We start from the raw sequence: 27134 nt of genomic DNA, 5'->3' as shown, positions 1-27134 counted from the left end.
GAGGCGCGTTCCTAGCACACAGTCTAAGCTAGTGTAGGCGAACGCGTACTATGCTTGTATGAGTGAAATATGACAGGTCGACTGTTCGCGTTTTTTTACAGGCGGTAGCTGTAAGGTAACCGAGAGGGGGTGGGCGGCACTTTCACCGGGGAGCGGGAGTGGCCATACTGTACGATAGTACTGTGACTAAACTGTGGAATGAACTGTCACATGCGGTATTTCCGGATACCGTTACGATAGTACCTTCAAATACTGTGACTAAACTGTGGAATGAACTGTCACCTGCCGTATTTCCGGGCCGTTAAGACCTTCAAAACTTCAAGAAAAGTACTCCCATCTTAAAGGCCGACGACAGTGGCAACATACCTTCAACCCTTAGGGTGTTTCGGATGACAATGGGCGTCAGTGATCGTTTAAGACGCTACAGGAGTGAAAATGCTAAAATGGAAAGGAGCCCCCCTTTCAATTTGGGAATTTTAGATAAATATACTAGTTAGTGTTATTAACTAGATTTATCGAAAAAGAAATGTCCATTCAGAACAAGTCAGTTAAAAGATATAGCGAAAAATCTTTAAAATCGAACTCCGCTCTCGACTGTTTCCTCCTTCAAATCGTAACCAAATTTGAGAATCTGAATAATAATGAAATAATTTGTGTCGGACCGTTTAGTTTTCGAAATTTTAGAATCTGAATAACAATGAAATAATCTGTGTCGGACCGTTTAGTTTTTTTGGCTAATTGTTACCAATTTTGAAAATCACGCCTTTTTTGCGCTATAATCAATAAGGCCGTTTTTAGAAATTTTTGATTGGCTCTAGCGTCTTTAAAAATAAGAATAGCAAAAAAATCAAAACGGTCCGACACAGATAAAAATAATCATAATCTGTGTTGAAAAATCATTGCTCAATCTTCAAAAACCAGGGAGGAAATAGTCGAGAGCGTTTGTATGGAGAATTGACCTGTATCGTATCTTCTTAACGCTACCTATGGTATATATAACCGGTGAACTAGACTTTGGAATGAACTGTCACCTGCGGTATTTCCGGACCGTTATGACCTTCAAAACTCCCATCATAAAGGCTGACGACAGTGGCAACATACCTTCAACCCTTAATGGTGTTTCGGATGACAATGGGCGTCAGTGATCGTTTACCATAAAATAGTCGGAAAAATTCCAAAGGTCAAATTATGCCAGTATGCTCAGCAAAAGAGAAATGTTTGCGAATACCCCCGGCATTGGCCTAATTTTAGCTATTGATTAGAAACACATTTGTCCCGAGTCATTAGTACACATACGTCGTGATCTGCGCACCGATGCATTTGCATTTGCATCACTGTTTGGCTGACTTGTCTGTTACGAGTTACGAGACAACCAGCTGTCCAACTGTCTAGCAGAGGTTTTCCTTTATGTTTCAGACCATGCTAATCTATATGTAAGTATTTTTTCATTAAACAGAAACGTCTACGATCTACATATTTTTGTAGGTGAAATTCAAACCTCCGACTGGTCTTGAACCTGTGACGTTTCTTCAATCGCTGTTCCAAAAAGGTCATATACGTGAGTGTAAGATCCTACAGGATATGAATCCTCATTTTCTGACCTATGTGTGTACTGTACCTATCAGTTTTTCTTTAAGTTTACTATGATGCTAAAACTTAGATCATAAAAAATACCTAGATTTCACTGTCCAAATCATGCTTATTGCTTGTTTGTCACAAAAAGGTTATATGAGGGTGTGGATTTTTAAAATTCCAATTTAAGATTGATCTAAGATCTACATACCTTACTATGCTTAAGAAACCTTATTATATTAATTAACTAGCTTTCGCCCGCGGCTTTGCTCGCGTTAGAAAGAGACAAAAAGTAGCCTATGTCACTCTCCATCCCTTCAACTCTCTCCACTTGAAAAATCACGTCAATTCGTCGCTCCGTTTTGCCAGACGGACAAACAAATAGTCACACACACTTTCCCATTTATAGTATTAGTATGGATTAGAGAGGACAGAATCACCTCCTAGTTAGAAAGCACAGCTAAATTACATTTCGTTTCTGTATTAAGCATATCATTTAATAAGAGACTGAAAAGTTGGGTCTGTGCATGTGACACTCATGAACTAATGTAAAGTGAAAAGTTTTTGATTTGAGAACAAGATGTCACACTCTAACGCGGACGATACCTAATGTAGATTTAAAAGCAATAAGACTAAAAATTTATTTTATGCATCAGGCGTTTAAAGGAGGTCAAAAAAAACGAGTGGCGTTATTAACAATTTGAGGCGAAGCCGAAAATTGTTAATAAAACGCCACGAGTATTTTTTGACTCAGTTAAACACCGTTACATACAATACTTTTTCTACGACCATGCACTTAGTTTTTAATAGTTTTCTTGAATAACTTTCGTGAAATTCACATTGTTTCCTGTATTTTGACGCAAAGGTTTGCACTGTCAGCTCAGCTGCCCAAAGCCTTCCCACGCACGCGCGCAGTATCGTTGTAACAGTGCGTTTAGTTACAGAGCCAAACAATTCGTTTTCAGTTTTTTCGATACTGCGCGCATGCGCGGAAAGCCGGCGGACGCTGGCTTTGGGGAATAGACTTTTATGTAGGGTTTTAAAGATCTGTGCACGACCCTGTAAATGACGAATAAACAGTTCGGGAGTAGAAAAAATATTAATAATAATAAGTTCCGTAAACAATTGAAAGGGAGCGACCCGATGAGCCAATGAGTGATAAGAATAACGATTAATCACGATGTCATTCGGTAACAGTTTATTTATATATCCCTGTCTTACACGCCTATTGCCAACACAATACAGCGTATAAACCTAGTACCGACTGGCGCCGTTTCATACTCAATCTACATGTAATAAAAGTCAAATTAGAATGAGTGTAAAGTGGCAGTTAACGTTTTGTAGTTGTGAAAATGATGTGTTCTAAGAAATCCCTTGAGTCTGATTCGGATTTATGATTTGTTACTGGTTTGAACTGGTTTTGATACGACAGGTTACGATAGCATGATTTTCACTTTATTACTAAATGCAGTGAGTTATGTTTTTCCAAAAAGCATTTTTCCAAAAAAATGTCTTGGAAATGTTAACTTTTTGGGCTCATTTTATTATTACATATTATAATTTAAATATAGGCGAGGAGCTACTCCGCTGACATAGGCTCAATGTCACACAAAATCTCATAGTTCATTATTTGGAAAGTCATATCACTTGGTGATCAATGAAATATCCATCAGTTTTATAGCTTACAAGCCAATTATCTAATTTAAAAAAAAAAAACATTAACTAAGAGCAGTCACAGTACCTAAATTATTTGTACAGGTGCATTAGAGTAATTACGAAAGTCGTACAAAAATCACCATAACTTCCATCATATCAAGATTTACCTTTCGAATTACCAGAGCATTTCTGTCATTCAGAATTACCCTAATGCAACTTTTAAACTTGATACTTGAAAAAAATTGTGTTTTGTTTTGACACGATGTCGTGTCAAAACAAAAGAAAAACTACAAGTTATGGAATATGAATCGGACTCATTGTGATTACGATATAAACTAATTTTAGCAGTTGGCAGCAATAGTAATACCGTAAATTATAATCATTCATGCACCGTAATGGATGTAAACACCTTGAGTGAGAGACTGATAGGTGACATGTTTGTATAAATTCATTGACGAAAATTTTATTATCGTCATACTTTTTGGATGGTACCCAGGCAGTATAATTGTCTTTTAAAAGGACCTTTCAAACATTGCATATAGTATATAGTATTAACATCTTGGCATAATTAATGGAAGATTTTTTTAAATTGTGATATGTACAGTCAACCAATTTGAATCATAGGCCACTGTAGAACCTTTGCACAGTAAACGTCAATGTGACTTCTTATGGCAAATGGAACACACTTTAAATGAGGCAGGGTTCTAGAGTGGCCTAGTATTCAAATTGGTTGACTGTACATTGTAGGCCGAAGTTATTTTTCATCAACCCTCCCCACCCCTCCCCCCTCTGCGTCACCCCTCTACCCCTCCTTAAAGAGCCAAAAATGCGGTTTTTCTCGATTTTTGACAAAACCGTTGAAGATACAGAAAAATTGCAACAAGGACCAACTTTCGTGACAGATCACGCGAAAACTATAAAGCTGCTAGCACTAAAGTGTTGATGAGAGATTTGTAGTAAATTTATTAAGAATTACCTCGTTCCTACACGCTTTTTCTGTATCTTATAAAGTGAGTGAGATATGACAGGTCGACTGTTCGCGTTTTTGACAGGCGGTAAGTGTAAGGTAACCGAGAGGGGGTGGGCGGCACTTTTAGCGGGGAGTGGGAGTGGCCATACTGTATGATAGTACTCTTTATTATACTGTGCCTTAGGTATCTCAAAAATACACTTATCGATATAACCGCCTCTTGTGTATAAAATGAGTTATTCTATCGATACTTATATGTATAGCGTTGCTTGCATTTATAGTCGATAAATGCAAAATTACTAGCCAAATTTAAAAGTGCCATGAAAATTCTTATTTCAATGTGGATTAAATTATCCTGAATATGGTCTACGAGTCCAGTTAAATTTACAGCATATAATAATGTCAAGGAACGGCATAATCAGGTCATACAATATAGCACTGGCAATGATGGCAATGGCACATAATGGAACAATCGGCTTGCATCAGATTACGGCAAACGCAGCCGCCAACCTACCAGCATTAGAGGGGTTAATGCCAGTACCACGTATAAAACTAGACATGACTTTGGTATATCAACCTTAGGTGTTAGTAATAGAGTCAATATTACAGGAAGAAGCTAGAGACAGATAGGAGGACATCTGTATTTGCAGCCTGAAGTGCATCTTATATCATACGGGTTTAAATTTATAGAAGACTAGCTTTTGCCCGCGGCTTCGCTCGCGTTAGAAAGAGACAAAATGTAGCCTATGTCACTCTCCATCCCTTCAACTATCTCCACTTAAAAATCACGTCAATTCGTCGCTCCGTTTTGCCATGAAAGACGGACAAACAAACAGACACACACACTTTCTCATTTATAATATTAGTATGGATCAAGACAATTCGTGGTTTGTTTTGGCCAACGACGCTCTGTTTCGCAGCCTTGAAGTGGCAAAATCATATTGTATCACGTGTTTTTATTTTTTATAAGAACAAATGACATATTTCTTTATTTTAAAAATTTTAAATTGATATCACGTCAATACATATTTTGAAAAAAAAATGTATTCATCATCAGTGTAGTTATTATAGTATTCAATAGGTGGCGCTAAAAAATGTACGATTGTTAGTAAGTATGAAGATTGTAAATCCTGTATAAATCGTCCTTGGTTTTGGCTATACATTTATATTCTAATTATTTTAATAGAAGTTGGTAAGATTTTAAATTGTAATGAATGGCCACTCATCAAGAGATGTTTTACTCTGGATATGTACATGGGATTTGCGATTATCGCGCCATTAAATGGGGTTATCCGTTATTGATTTTAACGTGCCATTTTATTCGCGACGTAATAACGCTCTTCATATTTTTTACTTTGCGTTTTGGATACAATGCATTATGTATGGCACTGTTTTGTATTGTTTAAAATTGAACACAATTTGTAATATACTCACCAAGATTTTTTTATTAGGTACCGGCGTTTTATTGACGTAAAATAATCACGTACCTGCGTACCGAATGGGATTTATATGGCAGTTTTTTGAGTTTTCCCTTGTGCTTAAAAATGGGAAAGTGTGTGTGTCTGTTTGTTTGTCCGTCTTTCACGACAAAACGGAGCGACGTATTCGCGTGATTTTTTAAGTGGAGATAGTTGAAGGGATAGAGAGTGACATAGGCTACTTTTTGTCTCTTTCTAACGCGAGGGATATAAAAATGAATACCTAAATAGTCCCTCTCTATTTCCGTAATCATGATGACGTAAACAAACTTTAAGGAGTCTGTATGTACATACTATTATTTTAATTTGCAAGAATGCGCACACATGCCTAAAGCAAGTGCCTAGAACATAGCCCACGAGAGCTTGCTCGATGACCTATTTTCCGATTATCCACACGAACATCGGCTTCGGTATGCATTTCGCTTATCTCCGCAATAGAATGTTAGATATATCTCAATAGGCGCTGCGGTAGGTAAGCTTTGTTTTGTTTTTGTAGCTCATATACTCTGTCAACCAAGTCTCATATTAAAGCTATATGCATTTTTCTTTAGGGTGCAGTACAGATGTTATGTTTTTTTACGCACTAGTGCGAGAAGTGGTTCATTATAAATATGTCAGGTCGAAACTTCGGATATCCATCTGTACTGAAAAACATCGTACAATACACGTGCAAAAAGGAAATTCGTAACTCGTGTCGATTTAAAACACTCCCTTCGGTCGTGTTTTAATTTATCGCCACTCGTTTCGTACTTCTTTTTTGACGCACTTGTATCGTAATGTACTATTTCAGTACAGATGTTGCTACTTTATCGCACTAGTGCGAGACGTTGTGCCTATGTTGAAACTCAAAAAAATATAATATTAATATTCTTGCAGTTCAAACGGCCGTATGTACTGAAAAACGTCGTACGATACGATACTCGTGCAAAAAGGAAATTCGTACTCTCTCTTTTCCGCACTTGTATCGTATAGTAATGTGTGTACTAATTCAGTGAAGTATCGTCAACAAAATATTATACCTACTATATTTCTTTTCATCGAACGAAAAGGAGTAGTTTACCTTTATGGGTAGAGTGTAGACTCACTGTTATAATTCCAAAACTGTTCCAATTGCTCTTAACCGAATGAGCTATCGAGAGTTACCTAAAGGAGGGCAATGTATCCTAACATGCCTAACCCAGTGACATGTAAAGAAAATAGATGGTAATAAATAGTAAGTGTAGTGAACCAATGGCAAAGCGGAGATGCTTTCTCGTGCTAATTGCTAGTAAGCGTGAATCTTTAGGAACTAAATATGACCTTGAAATGTCGCGAAATTTGTTTTAAGCGGCGTTATCAAAAACTTTTTAAATTCATGATTCAAAAACTTTAAAAATGGGTTAGGTACCGCGGATACTCAGTATTTTTTACATAATTACGTAGGTATGACGTCTGAATTATGCACGTAATCAATAGTAAAATATAAATATATACCTAAATAGCAGCTTATGTACATAAGTAAGGTGCATTAGGGTAATTCCGAAAATCACATAAAATCACTATCATTTCTATCACATCAAGATTCCCCTGTCGAAATCACCCGAGCATTTCTGTCATTCGGAATTACCCTAATGCATCTTACTAAATAATATAGTAAACTTTTCTAACATATCATTCAGTAACCACCAATTAAAAAATCAAAAACACTTACAGCATTCTTCAACGTATCTTCTACCCCTTTTTTCGTCTCTTCCTTCAATAGCATCATCTCCTTGATAAAAGTCTTCATGTCCATCCCCACTTTGGCCGAATACTCCGTGTAAAGCAGCAGAGCGTCGTCCCTGGCGGAACGCAGTTCGTCACGCAGCTGCGTCGTTTGACGTTGTTCGACGTCGAGTTCGACGTCGTCGACGTCATTGACGTTCGGGTCTTCTCGGACGTACACGTATGTTGGCTGGAAAGAGGGGAAAATTAGTTAATGGTGACTTTTCTTTAAGAGTTGTTAGCGTTCAAAGTGTTGAGTGTTACAATTATTACAAAGTAAAAGTACCTACCTAGTCTACCTACTACTGAGGTATTTTTTAACATAATTATGGATCTAGATCTACTTTACATAGCATAGTACTGTGTTGTAACGAAAAATTTATTTTCTCAAACATGCAATGATATATTGTCTTTACGTTCCTTAAAATGGGCTGGGAAGTATCGCTTTTTGGGCGCAACAACTCGAGAGGACTGTAAATGGATTTCATATTATTTTTTAGGCCTAGGCCTGCAAAGTAACTTTTTTTATAAAATATTGTCCTTTAGAGCATTTTTTTTTATTTCATTGTATGTTTGAGAAAAGCACTATACATGCCTCGGCGTGAAAACGGATTTCCAGCCTCGTATCCCTATCCTAAGTATATACCCACTTGGCCGGAAATCCTCATTTTCCCGGCCTCTGATGTAATGTACTATTAATGCTATAAAAACATTTAATAATATTAAATATTTAGCCTTCTGTTCCTCAAACTTAAATTACACTTTACTATGATTTATTTCAGCAATATTCGTTTTCATAATTTAAAATATATGTCATCAACACGAGAATTCTTAGATTTAAACCAGAAAAGTAAATGACAACCAACAACAAGAGCGTTTCAAGTTTCTCTCTTCTATCAGATGTTCTCAAACTCATATTCTTGCTCCCCCACCATCTACTTCTAAATTCTATAGCAACTCTTTTACCTTCCGGGCTGTACGGTTGTGGAATTCCTTACCAGTAGAATTAAGACTAGCAAAATCTCTTCCAATTTTCAAAAATCAGCTTAAATTATACTATCTATCTCTATCTTAAGTTGCCATTTTTATTTATTGTATTTATGTATGTATGTATGTATGTATGTATGTATTATGTGTATGTAAGGTATATTTATTTATGTATTCGGTATATATGTATGTGTGTTTGTGTTGGTTTTCTCTATATTTTTTGTTCTTGCACTGCCTGTTAACTTTTGTTTCTGTTCCGTTTTTCCAGCTACCCTAAGGTTGTCTGGAAGAGATCGCTTTTTAGCGATAAGACCGCCTGTTGTTACCTAGTTATACTCTCACTAAACATTCTGTATACATATAACATGTAAAATGGTGCAATAAAGAATATTTACTTACTTACTTACTTACCTAAACTTGTTACCTATCCTACACGTATGCTATGTTTGCGAAAATTTCGCATTAAAATTAGCACAAACTAAATTGCAAATTTTTTAATTTTAATGTCTGCCGTAAATTCTAATTTTATAATCTGTGACGTCAGCGCAGCTTCATTACTAGGTTTTAAAAATATCAAGGCTCTAGAAATTCCAAGGTTTATGTATAGTAGATTGGAATGTCGAAAATAAGCAAATTAACGTTTTGGTATAATCTTAGTAGTTCAGATTCAGCGCTCGAGCTTTCAGACAGTTATTGTTTCAGTAGTTCAATTTATAACGGTTTTTTTTGAAGATGAGTTACTGGAATTTAGAGCGAGACTCTATCATATCCATAAATCAACGGGGAAAATTTATAACGGACACTGATCAATTGATCATACTCTATATTCTACACAATTGTTTTTTTTTTTATAATATCGTATATTATAAGAGGCAAATGCTGATGGAAATAAATTAACGTTGCCCGTGGACTTTTGCAGTAACATAGGGATTACACGCGTTTTGCAGACCTTTAAGTTCAGAGTTAACAATTTTCTTGTAAGTTTCTAAGTCTCTTTGGCCTAAAAATACTGTGGGCGACGGTTTATGCTCTAGTTTAGCTGTATGAGCCAGTGTTAATGGACTACAAACAACATATTTACCATACCATTTGGCCACTGCCAGCAAATGCATATCAACCACACTTTACTAGACAAGTTATACATTTTCACGACACACGCTGTTTGTTTGAGGACACTAAAACAACAATAACTCAGTTACAGGTGATAATTAGAGAACAGACACTCGCATATGTTTTATGCGTTTTAGAGCGATTTCGCACTGCTTCGTTCCGAATCCTTTGAAAATAAGATCCGTCATAGCCATAGAACTATTTGTATGGTAGTAGTTCTGTTTACGCACAAGGTCCGAAGAATGACGAAAAAAATAGTGCGTACTGTAATGACTCCGCGCGGAAGAAGATAAACTTCATAAAATAACCTCAAAAACATAATTATTGTCAAGTGACCATCACATGTTTGCGTTTTAGCCTAAGAACGGTGCGATATTTTTGAAAATAATTCTACAACAGTAGTTTTTTTTCATATACTGCGTTTAATCGCAATTTAAAAAACCTATATAAGTAAGTAATACATAACTGTACATTTATATATACCTATACGCAATTTATATATGTAGCAACTTTACATGCACTTTGTACTTTACACACATATCTATATTTCGCACGCACGCACGCACGCACGCACGCACGCACGCACGCACGCACGCACACACGCATGCACGCACGTACGCACGTACGCACACACACGCACAATAGACGGGGAAGATACGGGGTTCTGTCCTATGCATCCCGAAACTGAACGACCGACCCGTAGGAAAAGGGGCCCATCTGAAAACCAGCGCTGGATATATGTATACAAGATACCCACTCTTTGTGCGAAGCCGGGGCGGGTCACTAGTTTCTAATAACTAATAAGACCAGCGTCGTCCGGTCTAATAGCGCTCTAAGCCAAACAAATTGTCGACGGAAACGATCAGATTGCATTGTTTAGATACTACAACTATTACTGTTGGAACAGTTCCGCTGTTGTTCTCAGAATAGTTCGATGTTGTGAATTCCATTCTAGTACTAGTACTTTTGGAGATTCACAGAGTTGTAGGTATATCAATTTAAACTATACGTATTTGAAAACATTTGGGCAGCTACAAAATAGGCATAAATAAATAAATAAATATTATAAGGACATTCTTACACAGATTGACTGAGTACCACGGTAAGCTCAAGAAGGCTTGTGTTGTGGGTACAGAGACAACGATATACATAATATACAAATACGTATATTATGTATATAGGTCTAGGAAAGTACAGCGGTCTCGGCACCGAATATATATTTATCCCATTCGGCGTCGAGACCCTTGGCCCGTGGGGCCCTGGCGCTCTAAGTCTCTTCAAGGACCTGTCGAAGAGACTGAGAGACGCCACCGGAGACCGAAGAGCTGGCAGCTTCCTCGCTCAGCGCATTAGCTTGACAATCCAGCGAGGAAATGCTGCCAGCGTCTTCAGTACCATGCCACAGGGGCCGTTTTTAGATTTATTTTAGTTTAATTTTAGATTTATTTAGTTTAATTTTTATTTTTAGTTTAATTTTAGTGTAACTTTAGATTTATTTAGTTGAATATTATGTAAAACACAAATTATTATTGTAAAATAAATACGCAGCGTAAGCGGCAGTTTTCAATACGTATATAGAGATACATAGAAAACATCCATGACTCAGGAACAAATATCTGTGATCATCACACAAATAAATGCCCTTACCGGGATTCGAACCCGGGAGCGCGGCGTAGCAGGCAGGGTCACGACGCGCTAGGCCAGACCGGTTGTATCCACCAATTCATCTCACTTTTAATAATGAAACTTAAACAACTAACTAACTAACTTAAATTAATTTCAAATGGATACAATTCATACAATATGTACATATACTAATATTATAAATGGGAAAGTGTGTGTTTGTTTCTTTGTCCGTCTTTCACGGCTAAACGGAGCGACGAATTGACGTGATTTTTTAGGTGGAGATAGTTGAAGGGATTTGTCTCTTTCTAACGTGAGTGAAGCCGCGGGAAAAGGCTAGTAATTCATAAAGTAGGTTTAGTAATTGCAGTGTTAGTGCGTCTTCACATTATCCGATCCGATATCGGGTGTCGGAAGAATTTCAAAGGCAAAAATCAAAGATGGCGGCTTTTAAATCTATGGGATATCGGTCCTACATCCGATATCGGATCGGATAATGTGAAAACGCACTTACAGTATGAGTTTCTCATTCATTACTCGTTTATTGCTATTATGCTATTCTATGTAACATTAATTTTGAATGAGATTACGTTGAGGCACTCTGTTCGGTCCTTGTTTGTTTATTTTTCTTTCTGACTCTTGGAGACCATATACATCTCCAAGGAAAAAAGTAGATTAAGTATATATATATATTTTTTTTTTCCTTTGCTTAAGACAACAAGAGTCTTTTACAACTCTAAAGTTATTTTAGTTATTCGTTTTTTTTCTTCATGTATAATTTTTTTAGATGTACTTTGACACTTAGAGACTCTATACATCTCTAACATCTCTTATTAATAATCATAATAGCTTTGTACTTTGTATAATTTCTTGTGTTAATATTTTTTTTTTTTTATGAATACTTTTGCTTATTAAATTGTATCTTGTTTTTTTTTTTTTTAATGCATGTTAATTATTAGATGTAATGTTTTGAAAAGAAGTGGCCCGCCGAGTTTCTTGCCGGTCCCATAGTGGATACCCTCCTCAAACTGAGGGGGGACTGAAATCTTCTCGAGGCTGAGGCGTAGGGTTAGAGCCGGCGTAGTTTTATTTGACGTTCATAAGCGCATTGTAATATGCCTACTTGGAAAATAAATATTTCATTTCATTTCATTTCATTTCATATTTAAAAAGAAGGATGACATGTCATATAATTAGTGCATAAGTAGGTACATACGTAAGTATAGAAAAAAAAGGATAACATGTCATATAATTAGTGCATAAGTACATACGTAAGTATAGTGCATTAGGGTAATTCCGAAAGTCGTCCAATTAAAGTCACATAAAAATCACCATTAATTCCATCATATCAAGATTCCCCTTTCGGAATTACCATAGCATTTTTGTCATTCAGAATTACCCTAATGCATCATATTTATGTTTTTATCTCGCAAGATGGAATACCTAGTCGGCAACATAAAAAGTCTGCATTCTTTCACACGGTCGGTACTTATGTGGTAGCAATGTGTTTGCTATTTTACGACCATAATCCAGTACTTATGCTAGTACTAGTACTAGGTATTAATGTAGATGAGAACTTGTTTGAAAGCTAAAAAGTCTGATTAGCCTGATCGCCAGGTAGTACTTTAGTTGCTTAGATAACTACAATGTTTTACTACCTTTGGGAACGAATGCCGGGAAAATTTTGTATGGTGGATGGATGACGCGTAGGACAACTGTGACTTTGAAAAAAAATGTAAAGCCTGACCAGGCAGGCAATTATGGTCGCGCGATAAATGATAAAACATCTGGCCGTCCCTATCGCACTTACCAATAGTGCGATAGGGACGGCCTGACATTTTATCATCTATCGCGCGACCATGCTACCCGTGCAGGAATATATGACTATTGTCAGGAGGGCGCTGTTATTCTGATGTATATGGTGACATGGCATGGTGGTGAAATGTAGGAGTGTTACTGAGGTAATGACACGTCAAGACTTAGGGAATAACTGTTTATTTATTTGAAAATGCATCGGGTTTAATATTGCCATCTATTTCAAGGTAATGTGTTCTCATATTTCAAAGGTTATCGTTGTACATAGCATAATTTAATGATCTGTAAAAGGTGGGTCTCTATCTATGTGTGGGTGTATGACATTGCTATGTGGTTGGAGGAGGTTTCCCAAACTGCCCAAGACCGGAGTAAATGGAGAAATATGATTCGGGCCCTACACTCCAGCAGAGGGTAACACGATGTAAAGAAGAGAGAAGTAGATATGGTGACAGTTCAGTATCTATATTATATTAGGTACTTATGATGAAAATAGTTATGAAAAGTTTTTCGCGATTTGTGACTTTTCTAGCCGGAATTATTTTTTGGTCCCGTACAAGCTTTTGATCCTTGATAGGAATGAGATCGATTGGCGTAAAAAAAAAGTTTGTCAAAAATGCCCTTTTTCTCGCACTCTGTATGTTTTTTCCAAAATCTGTAAATACCATTTTAAATCGAGGGAAGGTCTTAGACCATTTTCACGTAGGACCACGTGATTTCATAGCTGTCCTTACTGACCCGCTATCAAAATACACCCTGTATATTACTGTTCAGGCAGGCAATTATGGTCGCGCGATAAGTGATAAAACATCTGGCCGTTCCTATCGCACTTACTAATAGTGCGATAGGGACGGCCTGATATTTTATCGTCTATCGCGCGACCATGCTACCCGTGCAGCACGGGAAGCATGGTCGCGCGATAAACGATAAAATATCAGGCCGTCCCTATCGCACTTACAAATAGTGCGATAGGGACGGCCTGCTATTTTATCGTCTATCGCGCGACCATGCTTCCCGTGCAGGCTTTATCATTTCATAACAGTACTTATCGACTATTTTCTAACACAGCAAAAGAGGTTTGTTTTGTAGATTGAAACACATATTTTTTCCCCTCACTAGCTCGGAAACACGTGTTTTGTCCTTTAATACCAGCAGGTAAAAACGCATTTTATCCACTAGTGGGTAAAGTAATTTGACCTTGAATAAAGTCAAATTAACTGCTTTAAAATTGATAAAAGTAGGTGAATCTGGTAATAAAGATGATTTACCACCTGTGGAATCACTGAAAGCAGTGATAACCGCATTTTTCGCGTTGTAGTTTCCTCGCTACAGTGAGGGTAAAAGTTTTGTTGTTACACTCGGGTGCAAATGTATTTTACTTTTCGTGTCTCTTCGCTCGTGGTTCAACTATAGAATCCTTTCACTTGCTCGTTTTTCAATTCCACACTCGGAGTTAAAATACAACTTTGCCCCCTTGTATAACAAATAACTACATATTTGAACGTCTGACACGGTAGCAAATTACCTACATGGAAGTTCTCTGTGTTGGCAAGTTCTTAGCTGTTTAAAACTGTAACTTTATCCACATAAGTCTACTTTTAATGACAGAACAGCTTAATTGTGCACACTTAGGACACGTGTTTACAAAACCAAGTTCGATCTTATGAGCAGGGTGAGCCATATACGATGCTCATTGAAAGTCTCTAGGGTTCGCCCACGATGGTTGCAACTGAGAAGGATTTAGACTAAAAAGGTATGATTGTATTATCTTATACCAAAAGGTTAATAAAGTTTACTCAAGTTTAATATATTATATAAGGTCAACGAAAGTGTAAACAATCATTGGTATAGGATATAGGAGCTGAGACACTAATACCAACAAACGATTCTGTGCGAGTCGATATGAAGAGTTATAATTTGATGTATCCCAAAAGTTTTGGTTGTTCCCAAAGTCAATAGGCATCAGGAGAAACACCATATTTACGGGTAATTAATAATGATATTGTAAAAGAGAAATAATGTATTGTCCTCTTTAGTTCAGTGGTTTACTACTAATAATTTACTTCTCAATGCTAAAAAAACTAAATGTGTTAGATTCTCGTTGCCTAATGTCCAGCATACGAATGACGTACAAGTTTTTTAAAGAACGAGACATTAGACTTTGAAAACAAAGCCGTTTTTCTAGGCATAACTTTAGATCTAAAACTACAGTGGGGTTCGCACATCTCTACATTGGCAAGTCGACTGAGTTCAGCAGCATACGCAGTTAAAAAAATCCGTCAACTTGCAAATGTACAGACGGCACGGCTGGTGTATTTTGCATATTTCCATAGCGTCATGTCTTACGGCATTTTATTGTGGGGAAAAGCCGCTGATATTAATTCTATTTTTATTTTACAGAAACGTGCCATTCGCAATATTTATAATTTGGGGTCACGTGTGTCCCTCAGAGATAAATTTAAGGAGATCAACATCCTCACTGTTGCTTCCCAATATATTTACGATAATATTATTTATGTAAAAAAAATATTGACATGTATAAATTGAATAGTGATGTACACCATTTTAACACCAGAAATAAAAATAAATTGGCGATCCCGCGATTCCGTTTACAAAAAGTGAATAATTCATTTATGGGGAACAGCGTGCGATTTTATAATAAGTTACCACCTAATGTATCTGAATTGTCAATAAATAAATTCAAATCATTCGTAAAACGACAGCTCCTGCAAAAGGCTTACTATACTGTCAAGGAATTCGTAGAAGATAAGGATGCATTTATGTTAAATTAGAATAAGATGTACATATATATAATTTTAAGTTGACATGTAAAAGTGCTAGCATAAGCCTATTTACAGAATAAACATTTTTGATTTTGATTTGATTTGATTTGATTCTTGTCTCAAACTTATTTCAGTGCATTTCGGCATAAAAATTGTGAAATAAATGGGTCCTACACTAATTCAGCTTTCAAAAAAACTAAATCTAAATCGGTTCATACGTTCGAGAGCTACGATACCACAGATAGACACAGGCAGACAGACAGACACGTCAAACTTATAACACCCCGTCGTTTTTGCGCCGGGGGTTAAAAATAAAGGGTCGAGTTACAATCGACGTCTTTGTTAGGAAATGGAAGGACACAGCAGGAACTTAGGACCGGGAGGGTCTTAGGAGGAACTTAGGATGAGGAGGAATGCCTTTGACCAACAATATGCTAATCTAGACTTTGACGACCAGTCTGGCCTAGCGCTTAGTGAGCAGGCAGGCTGCTACGCCGCGGTCCCGGGTTCGAATCCCGGTAAGGGCATTTATTTGTGTGATGAGCACAGCTAATATTTGTTCCTGAGTCATGGATGTTTTCTATGTACATAAGTATTTGTATAATTATATATATCGTGTCTGAGTACCTGCAACACAAGCCATATTTAGCTTACCGTGGGACTCAGTCAATCTGTGTAAGAATATCCTATAATATATATTTTATTTGTTTAATCTAAATAATAAATGATGACATCATGTCTTAGCACCGTAGCTATAAAATAACCCATCAATTTACCATTTAACTATTACGATTTACGTGTTTCATTAACGTTTCATAACGATGAATCACCAAACAGTTACATACTAAATAAACCGAAGTATTATCATGAAATCTATTCACCTGAAGGCTATTTCATTGGAATTTCTCTCCATTTTCATGTAAAATTAAATCTTTTGTTTTCAGTATGATGCATCCTTACTGTGACTAATGTTTTAAGAACTCGCTGCAATTGTTTGCTAACATATTTTGCTGTTCTTAAACACCTTAAGACTCTTATAGTTGCTCCGTATTGTGTCACTTTTGCTTGATTTTTGATAACAGGATGGCAATAAAGATGTATGTTGTTACGTCATAGAATGCAATGTGTGTGATATTACATGACCTTGGGCGGTAGATTACGGTGTCAATGTCAACGGCAATGGCACGGGAAATATAACACCAAACCAAACTATAATGCAATGGGTATTTTTATCCTTGATGCATCATATGCATAAACTGAACTGCATATTACATTATAGTATATAGATTGATTAACACAATAATAAATAGTTTAGACTTTGGAATAGATAAAATATAAAAGAGTAGGGCCACTATAACTTCTATAAGCATATTTTACTTCACTAATATAAATTTTAATTGCACTGAATCCGCTTCATTCGTAAAAGGAGCCGTTCAGTTTCGGTTGAGTGAGAGGGAGGGATGGAACTATATAACTGGTACAGCTGCTGTGTCCCTTCTCTCGATCTAAACAGGTGCCGTAGCCGAATGGCATTTCTGCGACGCGAAACGAAAACGAAACGGTGTTCTGGCTCTGTCGCGCCAATACGCAAGAGCGATAGAGAGAGATGTACAATACGATCGTTTCGTTTCGTGAGCGTTTGTTCTATGTACCCTGAACGGTTTTAATAACCACCAGAAGAATGATTTTTCACGTGCCTTGTAAACGATTGATCAATAATATGTACATCGGGAAGTCACGGTGAATTGATTGGATGAGCGTCATGGGTAATATAACAGATCAATTGCTATGAACTTTATATTTAATTAAATTATCGTTTATTTCTGCAACAGAATGGTTTCCGTTAATACAGGAGTTACAAGGCTATGCATGTATAAGAGAAGTTCTTTAACGCGCTTCGACTTCTCAAAAATATTCTTCTTGAAAGGTTAGGTTAATTTGAATAATCCCAGTTAAAACTATAGCTGCAGAACTATCTAGGTACAGTAAAAAAGGCTAATGTGGAACTCTGCCGTGCAAATTTAGAGGTCCCCAAAAATCTACTGTCGGATATAGTTATCGCCTCATCATCGGTCATGGTCGAGAAGCTCATGAATAGCTAAAGCATCTAAGAATTCGTAGGACGTAATTGCACAAAAAATCCCTATGGGTCGAAGTGTACTCATAAGGGTCCCTGCAGATAAAAGATAAGATAGTTAATATTGAGTCTATCTAAAATTTTGACTGTATCTTTATCTCTCTTCAGGCGTTACTCGATTGCATTCTCAGTAATTTCTTTGGACGGTTTTTTTTTGTTTTCAGTATCGTATATTATTTTTTCCTGAGGATCGTTTTTACTGTCAAAGTAAAATGTTCACAGTGCATAGACTGCCATCTCTCACACAGGCTATCGTTTTGATTTTATTCTTAGCTTGATATGTTTTAAAATGTCAAATATTAATATTAGTGCCGTACCCCAAAGGTGTATCGCCATCTAGCTCACCGTTTTTTCTCGTTTTTTTCTTAGACTTTATCGGTATATACGAAGTTATATAGGTCTTTGTGCCTACGTATGTTTTCTCTCTCAATTATCAGCTAGCAGTTCTTGGGTTTTCCCCTTTCAGATTCAGAAGAAGGTCGCATAAAATTTGTCATTTTCGTACAATAAGTATAAAATCATTATGAAATTACATCTTAAGAAATACTTTTCTAAGTATGCTGATTTTAATCCAGCCGCAAAGAAGCCTCAAGCATCAGACTAGAGGTCAAACAAGATCAGATAAACTATCAGATATTTACATGTCAGCGATAAAGCGGTATCTCTTACCGCTGATAAGAATTAATAAGTGACCTAACAGCGAAAACATGACCTACGCGAACATGAATAGTCGCCGAACAAGGAAATGTAATCATTTGTAATCAATAGAACTTGTAATGTAATCGGGGATTCTTGAGAACTTGATAACCCGCGGCCCTGGGCCCTGAGACAAGTTGCCAATCGCTAATCGTGGAGCGTCTTTCTAGAAATACCGGAAGAAAACACAACACATCTCAATGAAAAAACTTCTATTTTAGAGTTTTTATTAATTCAATTAGACTTACAATGACCGGGATATAGATAGACCGTGATTGAAATATCGGGACCTCAATAAAATCAAAAAGGTAATCACGGTCTATAATATATCCCGGTCAATATAAGTCTAATGAAACAACCGTGAATAATTTATAATTTTTATAAATTTAGCCCACAGGTACATATCTAATATGTATATAAATACTGTATTCCTAAAAGGAGTAGGCAGGCCTTATGAAACCTCCCAAGATCCAGCGTCACTTTTAGCAATTATGGGCTTGAAAGAAAAAAAAATTGTAAAATGCAATGACAGGTTGCTAGCCCATCGCTCGCGCTACAATTGAAGCTATATCCTATAGTCTACTTCTACGAAACCCATGGGAGGAAAGAGGGTGGTAAAATTCTTGACCCGTCACTATACGAGTAACGGGGGTGTTGCCCATTTTGGCAATAAATCAGTAATTCAAAATTTGCGGCTTTAGTGAAAAAGGGTACGTCTCACTTAGCTTAGGTGTGAGCATGTGCCGATCCGATATCGGATGTAGGACCGATATTCCATCTATTTAAGCCGCCATTTTTGATTTTGCCTTAGAAATCCTTCCTGCATCCTATATCGGATCGGATAATGTGAAAACGCACTAAGAGTTATGTGCAATTCACATATGCGCAGCTACTATCCTATTTGTAGATGTACCTATAGATAGGTCTCCTTTCCACTGGGTCACAGATAAAAACTCATTTATTTCACCTTCTTATGTGCCTTTGCCTTTACACATAGTGTTCGCAAGTAACATGATCACCATGTGACGTTTTTCCTGATGTATAGTCCCGTTTATGAAAAGGTGTCAAGAGCACATGTGTTTTATAAAACAAACAAACACTAGATAACGACCGCATACCAGCTGAATATGCATTGATAAAATACCTGTCTTATCTCTGTTTTCTTTGAAAATATGTAAAATTATTTATTGAAAGATTATGAATCACGGAATTACGTAATCTGTATGAACATTTTTTAAAGATTCAGAGACATTCCGCATAACAGCTGATGTTGTAGCAAGTTGTAGGAAAAGTGACACATATGGCAGATAGGCAATCTGTAGAAATCGGTTTATCATGTCCACGGCCGATCGTCATATCCGGAAGATCGGTTCCTATTAAAATGTTTTGACTGTAGTCATGTAGTGACATCGCTTTAAATAGTTGTCCAGTACTCGTGAACTTCGTCGATTCAGGGGTTCCATCCGCCGTTCAATCTCGACGGGGTTCGAATTCGAACCCACAAACTTTGGTTTTGATGTCTTTAACACTTACATAGTAAATTAATGCTATAATTATAGTTCTAGGCTCTTAATGCTCGTGTGGCAATGTCAGAATAAAATTTTATAAGTACTCGTAGTTCTAGATAAAGTTTCATAAAATTTTATGATAATAAGGAAACAATGAACCATCAGGTTTTTAACAATGGCTATTGTTGAGATATTATTGCATAGAAAAATTATATCATAGTTATAATAATGAAATTAATGTTGCTAGTTAAAACTGAATGAAAGGTAAAATGAGGGTGCAGTGCATTAGGGTCGGGAACGTGTCTCTCTGGAGTTGAGGGCGTCCATACACTACGGTTGCTGCTTTGTTCCAGAGTCATGTGTTTTTATGCTACCAATCGACTTTGATAAAAGAATACTAATTCCTCAAAAGATAATTTGTAAGAAATTAATCACCACGATTTTCTTATGGATAAATTAAATACCTTGCCACTACACAGATTCTTTGCATTTCTTTCTAAATTTTAATATCCAGAAAAAGCACGCTAATCTAATAAAATAATTAATTAACACCATTCAAAAGAAACATTTCATCACAATATTTCAAGGGTCAAGTCCACGGGAAAATTATCAGTATTTTTTTTAGGCATAGCCTTGTTTATGCGTCCTCGATATTTTAATTTCTAAATAATCTTTCATGATTAATAAATCTTTAAAAAAAAACGAATAAAAAATGTAATTTTAAAATTATTTATATAATAAATTTTCCTATTTTCATTTTTATCTTTTGAAGTAAACCTTTGTAACTTTAATCAAACCTGCTGAAAATCCCAATTTGAACAACAAACCACTTCTTTCCTAGTTATTTTATTTCGTAATCCATCTGAAAAGCACAATTTTTTCCAAGACAAAAAACTTTTTGTCATTTCAATTATTTTCCTTTTGATAATCCATCAGCTAAAAGCACAATTTTTCCAAGGCAAAAAAAATGTTTTAATTCAATTATTTTCCTTATTTCTTTGATAATTTTCCCGTAGATCGAGAGGAGCGAGTATAGATCGAGACTTCGAGAAAAACCTGCGCAGACGCGATCACAACGAGCGCGGCGAGCGCGAGAGCGGCGCGCGCGGCCATAATGCACTGACTGCAGCCGATGCGCGCGCGCCGGCACCTGAACTGAACCCCGTGACGCGCTGACACGTGAACCCCATGACGTGCGGTGACCGGTGACGTCAGGGTTATTGGATATTTTCATTTGTTTTGGCGATGGCGTAAATCGCGAAAGTTCAGGAAGCTATTCGATTGCAACCAAGATGCCGATCACTCAACAAACAGTTATGCCGATCAAGCGCGGATCCAGCTTCGTGCCCAGGGGGGGGGGTCACGTGGTAAAGACCCAGGCCCCAGGGGGGGATCACGTGGTCTATTTGTATGGCCAACCTAGGCTCCTAGGATCCGCGCATGATGCCGATGGATCAGAGTACTAAGCCAACGTCACAGTCACTTGCGCTTCGTAAGCGCATCGTAGTTAGCTCTGGCGCAACAGAACTAGGCTGCGTTTTGACCACGTGGCGTCAACGATTGTTACTTCGGCTAGGCCGGTGATGATAGACTTGGCGCCGATTTTTGAATCGGATTTCGTGAAATTCGTTCAATAATATCTCCACTACTAGCGATTTAAATTCTACTTACAGAATCCAAAACGAGTGGTCATTGCCACTAGTTTTAAAATTACTAGCCGTCCTTTTTCAAAAATGAGCATTTCTTTTTTTTTGCCATTTTTTTTATTTTGATTTTTTAGGGAATTTTAGGTCAATTGTACTCAGAATCACGAGTACTTTCTATCTCATTGGGAGACAAAAAGTGTCCAAGAATTCCTTACATTTTTGTTACTTTCCTCTTTTGTTACCCCACACAACATGTATGGAAAATGGTAACAAAATAAGAAAAAATCGTATGGGACAATTTTTTAACTACTAGGATTGAAGAAGCTAGTGATTCTGAGTAGAAATACCTTATTTTTTTCAAAAATATCACATTTCATAAAAGTGGCGAAAAAAAAAAACATGCTCAAATAGCATTACGTCGTTTTCCACAGACTTTAAAACGGCGAATTCGTGCGTTAGAAATTCTAAAATCAATCCCTTGAAGTACATTTACCGAATTTTGTCTATTCCATAGTTCAAAAGATCATGCATGCAGCATGTAGGTAAATAAAGTATTTCAGTAGGTATATCGTAGATTGCATTGTTGATGTGTTGTGTTTATATTATTATTTAAAGCCTATACTGTGTCCCACTGCTGGGCAAAGGCCTCCCCCTTCGATTTCCACTCGTCCCGGTTATGAGCGATCTCCGGCCAGTCGCTGAGATACACGTCCAGGTCGTCCCGCCATCTCCGCCTGGGCCTGCCAGATCCCCGCCCGTCTTGCGGCACCCATACGGTGGCTATTTTAGCCCACCTCTGTGGGTGCATACGGCAGACATGGCCTGCCCAGTCCCATTTCAGTTTGGCGGTCTTAACCCCAACATCTGTAATGCGTGTTTTTGAGCGCAGCGTGGAATTGCGGATTCGGTCAATCCGTTTTACTCCTAGGATGCTGCGCTCCATAGCTCTTTGGCAAACCTTCAATTTGGTCTTTTGCGCCTCGGTGAGTGACCACGTTTGAGCACCGTAGGTTAGGACGGGCAGGATGCACATGTCAACGAGTTTCCGTTTCAAGGTCAGAGGAAGGTCGCCCTTCATCAGTTCCTTCATGGACCAATAGCTCCTCCATGCATTTTGGATTCGTCTTTCGACTTCTTTGTCCTGTCTATGGCTGAAGGAGACTAATTGGCCCAGATACAGATACTCGTCGACATAGTTTATTACCTGCCCGTCTACCTCGACCCTACGTTTTGTGTTGTGTTTAACATTACTAATTGCGAAACCGGCGCGACCTTTATGCATTACAGTCGACGAATAGTTTTAACCTAAGGTCAAGACCATCTTCCGCAGTTTTCTAATATTTTTCTTTGGAAAATATTGAATTCTATATTATGTTTTTTTGAAGCTTCCAATTCCAAAACATTCCCAGATTTTTTCAAAAACTATTGATTTAAATTAAAGGTTAGGCAGAGTGTGGATATTGGCTGTCCGAGCTATATTTTAGATTGAATATTTACAAACACAACGTCCAAAACATAAATATTCAAACTGCTGTCACATATGTAATGGTTTACTTTATGCCAGCATAATGCATACATATGCAACCTCCAATAATTACAACATTAGTGTGTTTCTATAACCACAAATTTAAAATTTTGAAAAACCCCCGACCGCGACATAGTAGTCCGATTTTCATGGAACGTGGCTAAGAACACTCCTGACTAACTTAGCTGTCAAACAAAAAAAACGAAATCTAAATCGGTTCATCCGTTCGGGAGCTACGATGCCACAGACAGACACACACACAGACAGACAGACAAACAGACAGACAGACTTTTTAACCCTTTTTAACCCCCGTCGTTTTTGCGTCGGGGGTTAAAAATGACTAGACTCCGTCGCGTGCGAATAATGAAAAATCGTGTCATTCTCTCATTCACAAACATTGATTTGTAAAATTTCAACTTCAGCAGCAAGAGACGAGCCAAAAACGTGTCTTTGTGAATCAAAGAGATAATACAGATTGCAGTGACTACTTCCTATAAAGCAGGCCTAACGTTTGCTTTTGCTGCCAACCAGGGTGCGTAGGAAAAGCCTAGATGCCAATCGAATCTCTACGCATAACAATAAGGAACGCATCTTCGTGGCCGGCTCTAATAACGAAGAATGATACAGAATAAATACAGATAATTTTGCTACGTTATACTTGGCATATTGAATACAAAAAGGTCATCTTGGCGATCAACAATCTTTAAGAATATCAAAGTATTCGAGGAAAGACTCCTCAATACTTTAGATGTCAAAGGCCAGCAACGCAAAGACAGACCGAAGCCCTCCTACGTATATACATACAATACCTCTGGTCAACTCTATTGTAGCACTTGCCAAAGAGTCTATAAGACGAAGTTCGGCCTGGCCAGCCATATTAGAGCCGATAACAGATGTAATCCATAGTTGCTGAGGTCGCCGTCGCCGAAATCGGTGAGGAGGACCATATGTTGAATAAGCATCCTGGTAGGAAAAACGTCTTGTCAGAATAGGTACTTTTATTTATGAAGCCATTCTTCTTGACAAACATATAACGTAATATATTAAGAATATGTTCCATTGTTGACTTGTACTAGGAGCACCCTGAAGTACCGATGACGCATTGCATGACGCAAGGAAGTCATCCAGCAAGAACGACTTGTTTCCATGCCAGAGTGTTGGTAGGAAATCGAGACTATCGAGTTTCATAAGAGGAACTCAACTTTTCGAGACATTGCGCTTTAAAACAACAGAGGTTTTCCTAAAATCGGAGTAAAGAATGTCGCCAATAGGTAATCGCCTTAATTCTCTATTATTGATTAAGTATAGGTAGGTATGTAAATAAATACCATGTAATGGTATACCTTGTTAATTGGTGTACCTACTTTTTAAGTGAAGATAGTGAATGTGAAGAATAAATTATGAATAATAAATAAAAAAAAGGATGATAACTTTTCTTAAAAAGTGAAGATAACCTTATGCTTTTGAAATGAAGGTTTATAAGCTATAAATAACAGTAACGCCGTGTCTTGCGTGGGCGACGGTCGCGCGACCGTCGCCGTCGCGTCTCATACTTCCATATCGATAAGGTTTGATTTCGTATGCGTCGAATCGCCGTCGCGCGATCATCGCGCGACCGTCGCCCACGCAAGCCACGGCGTAAGTATGGACGATAGTACTAGTGGGCGATAACAGCAAAAACAAATATGAACAATACTTTAGTCACAGTTGCAGAAATAAATTATTATCAATGATCTATTTTGTATTACCTAACATCTAAGCTAATTAGTTTTGACATGTCATGAACATGTAAACACAACATGATTTGATTAAATATATGATCAAAAACAGTTAATCAATACCTTAGAGGTCTAAAATTAATCTTTTCATCTTTTGTTCGTGTGAGTTTGAGGATGCTTACCTTCTTGGAGTCAGCATAAGTGGTTTAACTTTCAACCCACAATGTTGACAACATTCTTATGTTTGAGTTGATGTTGAATTTAAATTGAGAACTTTTGGACCATAGTTGGGTGTGTTCTCGGTAAAAATGTAACGAGAATTATATAAAATACAGAACCAGGCTCATGAATTTTTCCTTTATGTGTGCTCCGTTGCTTCATGACAACTAATTCAAGATTTGGCGACTGGAAGACACTTTAGTTTTGATTCGAAAGCGACTTGCGATTTCAAAATATGACCTTTGCTGTTTCTTTTGACCATAGAAGGATTTTGTAACTATATTATAGACCTGTCAAATTTCAAATTTTTTATGAGGAAATGGGTAGCAAGGTTAAAATCAAAAAAAAGTATGGTATCTAAAAATTTATGGTTTTCGTAAATCTATGCTATAAACGTTGCAGCAATTTCAAGACGTTCTGAACAAGCCACAGATTTTTTCCCTTGCAAGTATCGAAAATTTGCGGCATAAACGGCTGTATCTTTTGATTGCGTTGGCTTAGAAGTTTGATTTTTTCCTTCACAGTAGACTTAGATAATTGATATAAATTTCAGCTTCATACCTCCACGCGTTCCTGAGAAAAAGGGACAGACGATACGGACAGACGGACAACAAAGTGATCCTATAAGGGTTCCGTTTTTTCTTTTTGAGGTACGGAACCCTGGAAATTTAACAGATAATATAGAAATACAGAACAGGCGAATTTCCACCGATTTTCAAAATTAGTGTTGGCGTAGACACGAGTTTTACGAAAGCCTGCCTTTTTCTAGTGACAACCCGAAGGTAACTATAAGTAGGCCTTATTGGAATTAGTCCGGTTTCCTTACGATGTTTTACAGAATCAAAAATAACAAGTGCTATTTAGTTATTAGACCGCATTAGTGGCTATCCTTGAGTGTATGGACTTTGTTTATGTAGCACGTGTATGTTTGCTATTGTGATAAGAGACGACTTGAAGAAGTGCATCCTTATTAATGCATTTTCATAGTAGTGGGCACTTTAGGAAAACTTTTGATTGCTTTGATCGTTACACTTACCATATCTAATATTTATCTAACGATTAAAGATAAAAAACTTTCCCCTCACTAGCTCGGAAACACGTGTTTTGTCCTTTAATACCAGCGGGTAAAAACGCATTTTATCCACTAGTGGGTAAAGTAATTTGACCTTGAATAAAGTCAAATATTGACCGGGATATAGACTGATTACTTTTTGAAATATAAGTCTAATGATAAAAAACTCAAATAGGATGAATCTAGTAATTAAGATGATTTACCACCTGTAGAACTACTTGAAGCAGTGATAAACGCATTTTTTTGCGTTGTAGTTTCCTCACCATAGTGAGGGGAAAAGTTTTGTGTTACACTCGGGTGCAAATGTATTTTACTTCTCGTGTGTTAAAAAACTCGCAAGTTCAGGATTCTATTCTCGAACCACTCGCTTCGCTCGTGGTTCAACTATAGAATCCTTTCACTTGCTCGTTTTTCAATTCCACACTCGGCGTTAAAATACAACTTTGCCCCCTTGTATAACAAATAACTATTAGTCTCCCAAAGGGAACGCATCACATACATTTAACACTTTGTGAGAGTGAAAGAGACAGGAATTGCAGATAAAAACATTGAATCAATTATATTATTATGCTTAATATCGGCCTCTAAGGGTCTCCCCAAAACTATCGACGCGGAATCGGCTGTCCGTCGACCAAGAATCGCTTGTTAGTATGTACATGCGTATGGCTGCATTCAGCTTTCCGACGCGTAATCGTCTTCACACTAACATTCCGCGAGATTCCGAGAGATTCTGCGTCCATACACTGAGAGAAATTCTGCGTCCATTCGACTTGGTTTGTTTGAGCCAAACGTATGTTTAAAACAATATGTGTCAGGTTGTTTTTATAAAATCGACTTGTCACCGATTCAAATGAAATGTAAGATTATTTTAACCAAAAA

At 37.3% G+C, this 27134-nt stretch overlaps 1 protein-coding gene across 1 annotated transcript in view; it reads right to left on the bottom strand.

The window, feature by feature from the left end:
• The window catches only part of LOC125240425, a 41348-nt gene extending 20123 nt beyond the window's left edge, over nt 1-21225 (bottom strand). The window contains exons 1-2 of the mRNA XM_048148319.1: nt 21132-21225; nt 7367-7609 (exon numbers count right to left, since the gene is read on the bottom strand). Coding sequence (XP_048004276.1) covers nt 7367-7609; nt 21132-21188 — 300 coding nt within the window. The 5' untranslated portion in view covers nt 21189-21225. The remainder of the gene's footprint in view (nt 1-7366; nt 7610-21131) is intronic.
• Nucleotides 21226-27134: the final 5909 nt, after the last annotated feature.

The sequence above is a fragment of the Leguminivora glycinivorella genome, chromosome 2 (genome assembly GCF_023078275.1).
Source record: "Leguminivora glycinivorella isolate SPB_JAAS2020 chromosome 2, LegGlyc_1.1, whole genome shotgun sequence".
Classification (NCBI taxonomy): Eukaryota; Metazoa; Arthropoda; class Insecta; order Lepidoptera; family Tortricidae; genus Leguminivora; species Leguminivora glycinivorella.
The sequence above is the reverse complement of the archived record's forward strand: the minus strand, read 5'-3'. Positions and strand labels throughout refer to the sequence as shown.